General features: G+C 37.7%; 1 protein-coding gene across 2 annotated transcripts; it reads right to left on the bottom strand.

Moving 5' to 3' along the window:
* Positions 1-1808: 1808 nt before the first annotated feature.
* Positions 1809-13891, bottom strand: LOC139942822 (dnaJ homolog subfamily C member 4-like). Of its 2 annotated transcripts, none has more exons than XM_071939605.1 (8): positions 13787-13891; positions 11883-11985; positions 10999-11119; positions 10372-10465; positions 9385-9593; positions 7819-7977; positions 5854-5940; positions 1809-4950 (listed from the first exon to the last, which is right to left on the bottom strand). In XM_071939605.1, the coding sequence occupies exons 3-8, from the start codon at positions 11082-11084 to the stop codon at positions 4857-4859; spliced, it is 729 nt and encodes a 242-aa protein (XP_071795706.1). In that variant the 5' UTR covers positions 11085-11119; positions 11883-11985; positions 13787-13891; the 3' UTR covers positions 1809-4856. The 2 variants fall into 2 exon arrangements, with proteins under 2 accessions (XP_071795706.1, XP_071795714.1); XM_071939613.1 differs by lacking the exon at positions 13787-13891 and adding an exon at positions 13615-13776.
* Positions 13892-14510: the final 619 nt, after the last annotated feature.

Below are 14510 nucleotides of genomic sequence, written 5' to 3'. Positions count from 1 at the left end.
AACACTTCCAGGAATTTATGAATTGATGGCAGGTGTAGAGGAGGACACCAAATTTGTCCAAGTTATTAAAAATGAAACTTGCCACAACATATTAGGCCTACTGATTTTAAAGAGTAAAAACATTTTAACACAATGTAAATGCATCAAAATGGGCGAGCTGTTGCATTTTTGTAAATGCCCTGCCCCTTCTTTCAAGCAACAACATGTTTAAAACTGCTTTGCGGCTGTACATTTGTGATGCACTTGTCTGTGCATTTTATGGTTTATCCATAATCGTTTAGAATAACTACTTTAGACAAGACAGAATTAACTGCATGTTATATTGATCCCTTTAAAGGCATTCAACTCCCCACACCATGATATAATCAAAGTTAGCTACTAATAGGAATTGTCATGTGAATGGGACACGGTACTTACAATCATAGAGCAAACTGATAGTGATCAAACAGCCACAATATATTTTACTCACTTGATTTATTTTATGGCTAAACATAAAGTGACTTTGAACCGTGTAGCATTTCCCTGATGCATTTGTGTAAATCCTGTCTAACCGATATTAATTACTAGGCCACATTGCGCAGCTGCACTGCGCTATAACACTTGGCTATAACACTTGGCAAGCTTGAAAGATTTTGCCAGTGGCACTGAGTCCACATCACTTCCGTTGTTAAGTCCAAATCATATCCAAAGAGGGACAAGTCAAGGTGAAGGGGGAGAATTCTACAAACTAGTCACAATTCTTTGAATACTCTGGATATATCTTGATGTTGGTTTCCAGTATGATTCACTGAGTTATGATGATTGATGTAAAGTCAAATGAATTCATTTTAGAAAAATGAGCAACGCTTGTTTTTTAACACCTCTGATTTGAGTCGCAGTCCGACAATGACATGTGTCTATTCCTGTTTCTATTTTGTGAAAATATTCATAAGATTACAAAAACAATTATTTTGTGAGCAAAACATGACAAAGTTCATTAGTCATCACCAAAAATGCAAGGGTGTTGAAAGAAACGATTTCTACATTCTACCACCATGTTGAATGATTCAAATGTTCTACTTTGAGACTAAAACTCAAACTAAAATAAAAATCAATCAACAAAACCACCGTCTCTAAAGAAGATGGTAACATGACCCCAAAAATGTGCTTAATGAACTGAACTGTCCAAAGTTCATATAATAACTTCATTGCAAGAATCATATGAAAGACATCTAAGTGCAAGATACAGTCAATTGATAATTGAATTGCAGCCAGAGATGTGACCAGGAAGGGAAGGGGGGTGGCATTATTATGATCTCAAGGGGGACAAGGGTTCTTCGCATAATGTGATCTTCACTAAGAAACATTATTGTGTAATCTGTCAAAAAAATACAAAAAAATAAATAAATACAAATAACAAATAAATAAATTCTTCCTGTAATGAAAATAAGCAAAAAAAAAATATAGATCTTTATCCCAAAAAAGAAAAGCAATATATATCATTAATCGCATGCAGCAATTAATTTTGAGATGCAAAACATCTGATCTGACATCAAGCATTATATCATCATTGGTAAAACATTCCAACCCACAAACCCAAGCAATAAATATGATATGATTGAGTTCTATGGAATACTCAATAAATTCCCAAAGTATGAGACCCTGTTATGTTGCGTGCCAGTAACTCGTTTAGATGTTCCACTGTACTAAGTCTCTAGAGGAACAGCAATCCCATAAGACAGGGAAATCTACACTGAGTAGAAAATGGTAGTTCAGCCAGGGTTAGGCCACAAGAGTCCTACATAATACCTAGTTACAGCCAAGGCTGTCAAACATCACCACATACACCCTATCTATCACTCAACTCTACAGATTTCATTTATGGTATGTTTATTATTCAAGTTTGTTGGATATTTTCCATTATATGACTAAAGCCCAAGTGATTTGTGATTTCTATGGTACATGTCCTTGTTGGCTGACTCCTCTGATTCTAACGCAGCTGTTAATAACCTGAACATTTCAAGAAAATCAAAATGTACCCAATGCAGGCTTCGTAGCCCCCTAAGAACGGCAGTCTCCATTGCACTATGAAGTCCAGTCAACGCTAGTAAGCTTTCATATTTTAAAAACACCAACAGGGCCAAATTTCATAAAGTTGTTCAGCAAAGTGTACTACTTGACGAGTTTATTTGCTAAGCAAACAATGAGATGGGCACCAGTAACAACAACGTTAACTTTATGTTATTTGGCTGGTATGGTAACCTGTTTCTGTTAAGCAATACTTTTCCGTGCTTAGCAATTTTTCATGCTGACAGGTTTTATGAAATAGGGCCCAAATCTCCAAGAAAGTTCCAAAGAATATTTTTTTATGTTGATTCAAATGTATTTTCTCCAAGGGTTTTCTTTAAAGTTCAATTTTAAAACAACTTTAAAGCCATTATACACTTTCGGAACAGAGAAAAAAATAAAAGTTCACACATTTACAAATAACTTACAGGGTTTACAGAAGGTAATGATAAAAGACTTCTCTTGAAATATTATTCCATGAAATGCTTTACTTTCTGAGACAACATTAAAACAATGATCAATTCTCGACAACGAGATTATAGTAAACATATGTCATGAAACGTGCGGAAACAAGGGTGGGTTTTCCCGTTATTTTCTCCCGACTCCGATGACCGATTGAGCCTAAATTTTCACAGGTTTGTTATTTGATATATAAGTTGTGATACACGAAGTGTGGGCCATTGGACAATACTGTTTACCGAAAGTGTCCAATGGCTTTAATTTCACAGATGGCACCAAATTGAAGTACTCTGGCTTGCTGAAGCACATACGACCACTGTCAGATGTGGACACAATTGAATGCCACCTGAAGTTAACTGTTAAGATCAGTATGTATGCTTTACATGCGCCTATATACTGCATAACAAGGTCAGAGATTCTATTTGGTAGGGTGAGACTAAAGAATGCAGTCAGTCTTCCCCCTAGGATTATAGGACCAGACTTGAATGCACCAAACTCCAAGGGGACTTTCATCAGCTAATGGCTCATTCAACACCAAGCCAAATTAACCTCTAAAAAGTTGTATTGATAGATGTCCAACTAACAACTTGCTGGTATATCCTGCTGAAAATTCCTCAAATTTCACACCAAATTACAGTGAACCTGTTCGGTTGAATTGGGAAGGTTTTCACATTTAGCAAACAAGATGTGTTTTCTGTGTTGTGTTTTTTTGTATTTGAATTTTTGTCTACTTAATGCTACTTGATTTGAAACACCCGGATTAAGGGAAGGGATCCAGAAAAATCGGGAAAATTATCGCCAATCAAAGTTTTTTTTTTTTTTAGAATCAATTGGTGACTATGAACCAATAGGAGTAAAGTGGTAAGGACTAAAGATCGTCAGTATGTCAGTATTACTTTTTGAAATAATAAATATTTTTCATTCATACTTTTTACATTTAAAAACATTATTAGTTTTATTGTCTATTCTCAGCACATTGAATTATTTTAACCTGCATTGAAGGAATCAAGATAATTGCACAGTGTTTTATCTCAACTTGGCTTCATTATTTTTTGTCTAACTGTAATTATTTACTGAAATCATTATCATTATTAAGACGTACTGTCCGATGCTTGAAACTAAACCTAAATTAAGCTGCAAGTTTTGAGGCAGTGTGTTGAGGCACAAAAGTGAAAAAGGTATTAATAGATAATGGCAACTACGGGTGTGTGTGTGTGTGGGTGGGGGGGGGGAAAGATTTTCCCGTACCTTGGAAACCAAGAATAAAATGAAAAAGGGAAAACAAGAGGACCTCCATAGGGGAACTCTAAAGACTGGGTTGCTCCACAAGGAAACAGGTACAAAATGGATTAATAAAACAACTATAGCAGGATCCCATCAACATGATCCGTTTTGCTTGTGAATGTTTCCTGTTACCAAGCAATACACTCAGAAAATTCATTCTGTTAACTGTTTCACTTTGAATCACCTTTTCTTACATTTGTCAATCAGCAATCGCTTCATAAATTCCAAAGTATCACATAAAACATTCGTACCAACAAATTGGTTTAACACGTCTACATCTTTTACCCAGGCAAAACACCCTGCAGTAACTTTAAAAAAAATAATATAAATAGTGATAAAAATACCAATTGAACATTAAAAATGAATGAATAAAAACCAATACAACTGCACTCACAAAATATAATTCTTGTGTTTTTTCTATTTGGTTCATTAAGCGGCACATAATGTTGCACCAGCAGTGTAAGCCCAGTATGTCCATAAATTAATATTATCTTATAATCAACCTTGTTTAAAGAATAAAAACCGTCCATAAATCACACAGTATCAAATATGTTCTTATTTGTTGAAAACATGCAGTTGCATTGTAAATCTCATTCTTGCTGGTTCAAAATCTCCTGGGACAGATCCTGTTCTATAGCTGGATCCAAACAGTGGAACTCTGTCCCAATCAATATCAGGAATGCTTCTTCTATCGCCATTTTCAAGACAAGTTTGAAAAAACCCCTGTCGTAACCCCTGTCTTTGTCTTCTTGATTCTCGTCTTCTTCTGTTCAACGCTTTGATCTTTTTTGTAAAGGCGCTATATATAGATACCTCTTAGTATTGTTATTATTGCACAGGAAGCAATCCAGCACAACCACACTTTTACTTTCCTATTCAAACATTTTGTAAAAAAAACCCTGATGTCTTTAAAGCCACTGCTTTATTCATGTCGGTAACTACTATGTATACACAAAAATAGTATTGAAGACGATGTTTCTCCCCCACGAGGGCCACATCTTAAATATTCATTCATTTGTGCGGAAAATTTAAGTTGTGTGAATGAAACTGTACCTCATCCCTGGATGTTATAACATCTTTCCGCTAAGACTGTCCTTCTTATTGCTCAGTTCGTCTTGTCTTGCTCGTAGTAGTTCCATTTGTTTCTTGTTACCATTTTGCCTAATAAAACAAATTTGTTTTAAATTAAGTAAATTCATTGATGAACAACTAATGCATGGGTACCTGTGAGGGCAGGTTGGTTTATGTGAATAATTAGCTTGGAGCGCAGTACTCACAGTACCAGGTGTATACTCCCAAAACACAGGTAGCTGCGATGGTTTAAGGAATGAAATATACGGCCCAGTGACCAGGGGTAATAATGTCAGAAGCACGTTGATACGCTCTTCGGACTGTGACACAGCGCTATACAAATTTATTATTATTATATTATAATAATAGTTATAATATAGCGATTTATACATGCTTCTACAAATTATTACCCTGATCACTGGGCCATTTCATTCCTTAAACCATCTCAGCTCCCTGGGGAGTATACAGCCTGTGTCGCCAAATATGTAGCACACTAAGCTAAATCAACCACAAGAACCATCTCTGCCCTCACAGGTACCCATTTACCCCTGGGTGGAGAGAAGCAATTATAGTAAAGTGTCTTGCTCAGGGACACAAGTGTCACGACCGGGGTTTGAACCCACACTCTGCTGAATAGAAACACCAGAGCTTGAGTTGGGTGCTTTTATCCACTTGGCCAAGACACCCACATAGTGTCCAGTGCCTTTAAAGCTTTTTCAATTTGGAAGCAGATACCATTTCTCAGTCAAGTATTTTAGTAATAAGACCACCTCTGAACATTAAAAAAACTACGACGTTGATTGTATTGAAAGGAGCCCAGCCTCTGAGATCTCTCAACTCACATTTCCAAAGTCCAAAGCTTCCTCACTAACCCACCCCCAAGGACCTCATCATAATGGCAATCTCCCATTCAAACAGCTCCTTCCGGATACAATTTCAAATTCATCTTATATTGAAAGATAAGAATACAATCAGTAAAGTGAAGCTACTCACATTGCTCTGGATTTAGCCTCGTTGTATATGATGGATATTTGTCTGTCTTTTGCATCAAGTCTCTTCAATGCATAAGAACTACTTTGCCTGCAAGACAAGGAAATGATAATTAAAGACAAGGCTAAACAAACAGGTTTGCTGGGTGGGGGGGGGGGTTACTGGATGGAAATTAGACTGCCAAATAACACTGTATTACTCCTAAACCTTATGTCAATGTTAACGTGTAGGTCCAATGTACATTGCTTTAATGCATGAAGGAAACAAATTTGTAGACTTTAACGGGTCCTAATTTTGGAAAGCATGTGAGACTTACAAGGCTATTACTTAAGGGTACCTAGTGGCAAATCAAATCAGGATTTCAGATACATTTTGTACATGTCAAATGATATGTTGTCAGGTAACCTTATCTGGTGAGCATTATTTTGTTGTTCTAATCAACTTGTTTTGCTTTAAGAGGGGCTCCAAGGTCAAATTCATCATACATGATGTAGGCTTACTCTTTTTTAAATAGACAGAGTCCTCAAATGATTGGGAGAAAAAAGGTTTCTAACCTCATGTTCAAATTTTTTTTGTACCAGAAGTGCGAAACTTGTCACCCCCCCCCCCCTAATAAAGAATAAATAAATAAATAAAAAACAAAACCCCACAACATCCGATAATGTTCCTTTGGTCTGTGTGGGTCTCTACTTTTTTGTACAGGGGATGTTTTGGTTCATTCCTGATATTTTTCAGAGCAAAGCTTGAAACACATTTGAAACATGACGTCATTGGATTTCAACAACAAATAGTCTTTACATTCCAGGGAGGGAATTTTTTCTCTAGACAAAAGGTCAAGTTCAAATATGAAGTCAGGAATGAACCAAGAATTCCCTGACACAAAATTTAAAGACCCATGTAGACCAAAATGACATCATTGAATGTTTAGGATGTTTACAAATTTAGCAGTGGAAGGGTTTATGGCATTTTACATTATTATAGTATGAGGTTACAACCGTTGCAGACAGCCGTGCCAGAGTCCCGCCAAACCAAATAGATTAGGAGCGACTCTAGGTCGACCCAAATAAATTTTGGTTTCAGACAGGTGAGCTTAACATAACATTTACATTGGCTCGGCTCATGACAAGATCAACGTCTATATGTGACATGCTCTAGAGTTGTTCCAAAACACTGAAACAGTTGATCTTTTACTTTTAGCGTGTCCAGTCGCTTCTTACTGTTTTTGACAGCAAACTTTTCATGTACTTAATTCAGAATTTTGTACGGCGTAACTCTGGTGCGGCTGTCTTGCAATAGGGACTTGTAACTCCCATAATAACTACTGGAAAATGAGTACATCACAACATTGAGTTTGACTTTGCAGCCCCTCTTTTAGCTGCTCTGATAAGCACCACCACCATGCAGAGAGCAGGGCCCAGTTTCATGGTTTTTCTTATTGCCAAATTCTGTGCTTACGTTCACCATTCTTACTGATTTTGACAGCAAACTTTTCATGTACTTAATTCAGAATTTTGTACGGCGTAACTCTGGTGCGGCTGTCTTGCAATAGGGACTTGTAACTCCCATAATAACTACTGGAAAATGAGTACATCACAACATTGAGTTTGACTTTGCAGCCCCTCTTTAAGCTGCTCTGATAAGCACCACCACCATGCAGAGAGCAGGGCCCAGTTTCATGGTTTTTCTTATTGCCAAATTCTGTGCTTACGTTCACCATTCTCCGCTTACTGTGCAAGTACAGAATTTCTGCGATAGCTGTGTAACGTAGAATGCCTAGTAACATGGAGTACGCCTGTGCACAAGCAAAAATTCCCCACTAACCAGTAAAATACGATTGATGTAAGCACAGAATTCCCTACCTCCACAAGCGTTGATTCTTTCAAGCAGAGCCATAAAATTGGACTCAGATGGAACAGGTCTGGTGACAAGATACAAAACACTCTCTTGGATATAGTTTGAGACACTTACTTGAAGATGATGTAATGCATCAGAGCTCCTGCACATAAGAAAACTATGCAACCGAATAGAATATACCCGCTGCTTACTCGACGTATTCCTTTGATACCATAATAGTTCTCTGCTGTATCTGATGGTTTACCTCTATAGAATGTACCCATATCATTATACCTACAGACACAGAGAAAAGGCAAAGCATCAATATTCATGTAATAGCATTGGAGAATGAAGATCTCACATTTCAATTTGGCTCATTTTGTCACAAATGCTTTCTTGTCAAACAGTTAAGGAATTCAAATCCACCCTAGTGTAGATAAGCCTAAGTTGTATGTGTGTTTATAATGGAGTAAAGCAAACACATTCCACGACCATGAGCAAAGGGTTCTGGAATTCAACCTCAAATCTTCCTTTTTCTGGGGGGGCTGATGAGTCCAGACCTGTATTTGAGGATTATGAGAGGTCAATATGCTGCCATCATTGTTTGTACTAGAGGAAAGTTTGAGATAAATATAAATGTGCCATGTATACCAGTATCATGGCCGATCATTGAAGGTTCAAGTCAAGTCATTGTTAGCCATTCTATAGTATTAATCACAGTGGCTTCTTACGTAGAGCTTAAATGTGTAACTCAGTGACCACTCAGCGACATTAAAGGTGCTCCATCATTATTACCCCTGGCCTGACAGGTACCCATTTACCCCTGGCCTGACAGGTACCCATTTAACCCTGGCCTGACAGGTACCCATTTACCACTGGCCTGACAGGTTCCCATTTAACCCTGGCCTGACAGGTACCCATTTACACCTGGGTTGAGACAAGTAATTATAGGCGTCTTACTCAGCTTACTCAGTGTTATGACTAGGATTGGAACCCAAACCCAGTACAACTTGAATCCAATCAACTAAACTGCTCGTTCACAACAGGCTATGTCTCTCGCAAGTGAGCAAAACATCCTGGTGCACTTTATGAGAATGAATGTAGTCCTGAGTGTTCCCCCAAAAAGAGTTACCGGTACTTTGGAAATCCCCCCAAAATTAGAATATGTAAAGCGTGCCTATGTGTCATATAATTTTGTTTTCTTTTCTAAAGTCACTTCATGCCGGCGTGAAGCGGTTTCTTTTCTAAAGTCACTCCATGCTGGCGTGAAGCGGTTTCTTTTCTAAAGTCACTTCATGCCGACGTGAAGCGGTTTCTTTTCTAAAGTCACTTCATGCCGGCGTGAAGCGGTTTCTTTTCTAAAGTCACTTCATGCCGGCGTGAAGCGGTTTCTTTTCTAAAGTCACTTCATGCCGTCGTGAAGCGGTTTCTTTTCTTGTTTGAATGAATGATCTTCCCGCTAAGGGAACTCGGCAAACTCCAATGAGAGAATATAAACGCTTAGGTGGCGACAGTCAATCTCTCTCATACACACATTGGTTTAATGTCTACATGTATCACTATGAATTACACAAATCAAGAAATTGTAATAAAGTTACTAGACAACAACACTGATTCAAGTCAGTGTGAAATCAGCAGATAGCTGAGAGAATTCAAGTCATGCAGTCTAACCATTGGACCACAGTGATTTGAAGTTCTTACCAATCATGGGATTGCTGTTGAGTACCATAAGGATCTCCAGGAGTAGCTTTTCTAGAATGACGATTTACACGTCTTGTACCTGGAGGATTATTCAAGCTGGAATCATAGTCTCTTCTAGAGAGAGATTTACTTAATACTGCATAGGCTTGGTTCAGTTCAACAAATGAAGCATGTGGATTTTCATTCTTTGGGTTGACATCAGGGTGTAACTGAAAGATAAAATAGAATTACAAACAAATAATGAAAGACTCTGTAGATGTTTAAAATGATCATTTGTTAACATTGTTACTGATACTTCAAGCTGGTATTGGTAGCCATATCTATCAATAGACCGTATCCAATAACCCCTTTAATGAAGCACGCAGCCTTTCTGGTTTTCTTTTTATGGCACACCCACATGCACGAACACACACATGCTCACAGAATCCATGTTGTTGGCAGGTGTTGGAATGGTAACGTCATAAATGATACGGTCTATTTTTAGAAATATCTATCTATACCCCTAAGTAGTGTTGTCAATGCCCTTTGAATAACCTAGTTTTCATGTGAATTGTTGTGTTCCCTTTCATTGCCGTTGTGATACATGTACTAGTGATAATAGTATTCAACCCAACCAGATTGACACCATCTCAAAATTTGACTCACATAAATAATGAAAATACATAGTTGATCACAAATTTGTAGTATGGGGCAATCAGCTTGATGCACATGCTTTGAATCCATGCTACCAAAGCCTTGACCCAAACTGAGAAATTCCCAGCAGTGGTATGAATCTTGAAGAATCATACTTTTCAGAGTTCCTGTTTGAAGTTTGACATTCACAGGAGTTCCTTCAACCTCATACATGTTGACATCAAGTACCAACAGGAGTACAACCATCATCATGTCCAATAGACTTGCGGCTAGTAGGGCATCCCTACACTCATGACAATTGGGCTCAACTCTCTTAGGTTTTAAAATATTTTTTTTTTTTAAATGTGAACTTACTGTTTTGGAGAGATTTATGTAAGCTGCTTTAACTTCACTTGCATTAGCATTTCTCTTCACACCCAGCACCTCATAGTAGTTCTTCTGTAATAAACTTAGTCAAGAAAAATACACAAATTAGACAATGTTTTTCCCTGTTTGTCATTGACGTTGGTGACTGAAATAATGCAAGTAATTGAGATCAGTTTGATCTAGATTTTAGAGTATATTCTAATCATTTTGGAAGCTGTCAACGTAATTACTTGACAAAACAAATGAATGTTTTTTGTATACACTTGGCTACTTACATGTGGTCAGATAGTTAGATTCAGTCAAGCATTAACATTTCATGGACGGCTACAAACATGAGTGCTTACAGTAAAACAGGCATAACTTCTCTCAGAAAATATCAATTTGTTTCATTCTTTTTGTCTTCAGATAGCAGGAAAGAATGATTGTTTAATATAGTGCTTCACTAGGGTTTTGACTGTCAGTTGTTGTTTTGTTTTTAAATCATAAATCTTGGTCAACTTCCTTCCGACTCACCCTGTAGATGCCCACGAATCAGGCCTGCCATGACCTAATTAAATTAAGTAGGCCTGACAGACACCATGATGGAATAATAACAATGCAAGACTGTACACATACCTTGGAGTTTGTGATGAGAAAGACCTTGTGATGAATTGGCCAAGATATCTCTGGCGTTGCAAACACATCACAAATGTTTTCTCCATCTCGCGCCTCAGTGGATTACTATGGCAACCAGTCTCTGTCAATCAAAAATTTACAATCAATAAATAAATTTGATAATTATACCATCAGTCTACTAGAATATTTCGATAGGCATTTATTAGGCACTTAAAAAACCTGCATCATAGCACCTCACTGTCCCTGCTGATTGGACCTCAACATTCCTTAAACTATCTCAAACTGAAGTGTACTGAACCTACAGCCAAATCAGCTCAGTTTGGTTAGTCAAATCAACTTTGAATTTGAGCCATTCATCGTGTGTTGCCTTCAATTGCCCCACCGGATCCGCTAGTGACAGCAGAGGCCGAAATTATCAGTCACGTCCATCGACAAGTTTTCAGCATATATAACATTTTCTAGCTGCAAAACAAATCGTTGTGCGTCCGTTCAGATTTTGTTGGAGATCGCAACCCTCATTTCCTTGACGTTTCCATACTGTACATCCGTCTCTATTAGAGATCCATTCTATTATTACTATTAGAGATCCGTCTCTACACCGATCCATTAGGCTCCACCCAAAGCTCATGTGTGAGAAAGAACACATGAGCCTCTCCAATGCCATTCTGCTCAACTCTGCCACGCGCGCCAAGCATCAGGCGCGCATGACGAACTTCATAGTGTCAGACTTTTGGTTGTGCAATGGATTGTGATTGGTCAATACACAACGGGGCGGAGCTGAATGAATGGATCGGTCTATTGTTTGGAGGTCATCAGCAGCCACAAGGCAATACATGTAATTCAGACTTGGCCAAACATATAAGACAAATATTATAGAAACTCACATGTTTGACAAAATGCCGCAGTGAATCCAGAAGGGTAGGTACACTCAAATGTAGTCACATCACGACTAATGCCAGTGAGTAAAACAACAAGGATCTGGAGGTGCTGTATAAAAGGATTATAAAACAAGAAATATTAATAAGGGAATGAAAGAATGAAGTTTGAAATTACTGTTTAAGTTCAGCAGGGTGTTGGCCTTGTGGGGAACGTAACATGAGTGGGCTGCTTTTAACAATTTCTGCGTAATATAAGATACCAGTTTACAGTTCATTAAAAATTAGTTTTATGAGTTTTAGCTTTTGTAATAAATACACATATCATTTTCAGTGAGAGTGCGTACATTTTTAAAATAACTTTTTAGAAACCTCTTTTGTAAGCCTGAATGTGCAACCACTTAAAGACACTTGACACCTTTGGTAGTTGTCAAGGACAGTCTTCTCAGTTGGTTTATCTCAACATGCACAAAATAACCTGTGAACATTTGAACTCAATTGGTTGTTGAAGTTGCGAGATAATAATGGAAGAAGAAACACTTGTCACACAAAGTTGTGTGCTTTCAGATGCTTGATACCAAGACCTCAAAATCTAATTTTAAAGTTTCAATAATCACAGATATTAAAAAGTGACTTGCAGGAAGATCAGGATAAAGGTTCCGCACTAACCTTTGTAATAAAGTGTCCAGTTATTAATATTATTATTATTGCTGAACTAATAATAATAATAATAATAATTTACCGTTTTTATATAGCGCTTTTCACGCCGGAGGGCGTCTCAAAGCGCTTCCGACAATATTACCCCTGGTCACCGGGCCTTAAATCATTCTTTAAACCATCTCAGCTCCCTGGGGAGTATACAGCCTGTGCGACAAATACATGTGCTACTCGGCTAATGTTCTTCACTTTGACGCGATTGAGGGCATATTTTACTTCGAGCTTTTCCTCCGTAAATAACAACATTTGTTGTTGTAAAAACTCTCCTAAAAAGTGAATGTTTTGTTTACTGATAACCAGTACCGGTACAATAACAAAAACAAATCCCCAACTTTGGTTTTGAAAAAAGAAAGAAAAAAGGTTAATTTCATATTGTTTCCTTTGTCTTACAACCGCACCCAATTCATTCATGTATGACGTGACTTGAGTACCAAGTGACCGACATTCAATATTTGTACTAAAATACGATGGATAAGGCGTTACTAATACTATTCAAATTAAAAAACACAAGACCGCCCTCCCCACAGAGCTTATTTATACAATAAAAAATATACTGCCTCAACACTATTGAGATATTATTATCTAGACAATGTAAATTAGCAATCAATATCAATCATCCACCATGTCCAATTGGCCCCGCAATCCAGGTATCTCATTATCTATTCTGAACTTCATCTCCATCTCCATTGGTTAAGTCAGCAAAATATCCTGCCGGATACATCAACGCTAACTTGCCCACTGCGTGTGGATATAGACTACGATTTGGTGTTGCTTATATCATGGGAGAATATGTCCCTTGAATTTGGCTAGTGTTGTTACGCTATTCTGTATTCAGAGCAGCTGTTGGACTGATTTGCTTATTAGATTTTAATAAAATAGTAAAATAGTATAGTATTTTTTAGTAGGGCTTCTCAACTGCTTATTTATAAAAGTTATATTCTATCTATCTATCTATACGGTGAAATACATTCCTCTTGTAGTAGTAGTACTGTAGTCGTACTGCTGTTGTATTTGTAACACTTACACTGTGTAATGTAAGGTGCAAAGAGCGCGACCAGCTGGACCAGCTGACCAGGGCCAGGCAGGAACACGACGACACCTCTTCAAAATAAAGTTCAATTACAACAAACAACTCTAGCAGTATCTACTATAAGTAAACGATGTAATTGTAAGTAAAAACTTAAAGTATCACTTACTAATGTACATAGGGCCCTAGATGTCAATAGTAACACCATCCACAAGGAATGTTTTGTTTTGTACGTCTGTTGTGTAACTTTGAGTTTGATTGCTGAGGCACATCATCGTTGAAGCTAGCCGTATATTGGGCCAAAGTTTCCCGGGGCCAGCCAGCTGACTGTTTATTTTTTCCTAGGATAAGAGGAGGTACAAAGTATATGGGCGTGGTTTCTAGCGAAAGTTTGTAGTAGTGACAAGCTACGTCACTTAGGAATAGACCAATCAGACCACACTCTGGTACTGTATGCTACATTCTTAGGGATCTTTCACTCAAGAATGGGACTTGAATATGTAGGGCAGTGTAGGGCAGCATGTAGGAAAGTGTAGGGCAGCATAGGCACCTGCAAAACCGTGTTAATTAATAAAAGTGAATCATATCACTGAAGAATGCACTTACCGCTCTACAAACCTTGGCAGATGTGGCGCCCATATAATGCCAAAGCAAGGAGTATTAATTGCTTTTGATGTTTCTTTTAATTTTCAGGTGAATAAATTTCTGAAGAAAGCGCTCTATATAGCGCTCTCTTTTGCAAAAAAAAAAACATTCTCAAAACAAACTGTGCGTGTGAAAGTAAACGATCTTGATAAATTATGCCCCCTTCTTTTTGAAAGAACAGTTTGAATGGTAGCCTGAAACGATCTGATATGACACACTTCGATGCTCATGAATAATGCCAGAGACCG

This window comes from Asterias amurensis, chromosome 1 (genome assembly GCF_032118995.1).
Source record: "Asterias amurensis chromosome 1, ASM3211899v1".
In the NCBI taxonomy this organism is placed as follows: domain Eukaryota; kingdom Metazoa; phylum Echinodermata; class Asteroidea; order Forcipulatida; family Asteriidae; genus Asterias; species Asterias amurensis.
Note: the sequence above shows the minus strand (reverse complement) of the source record. Positions and strands in the feature narration are given on the sequence as shown.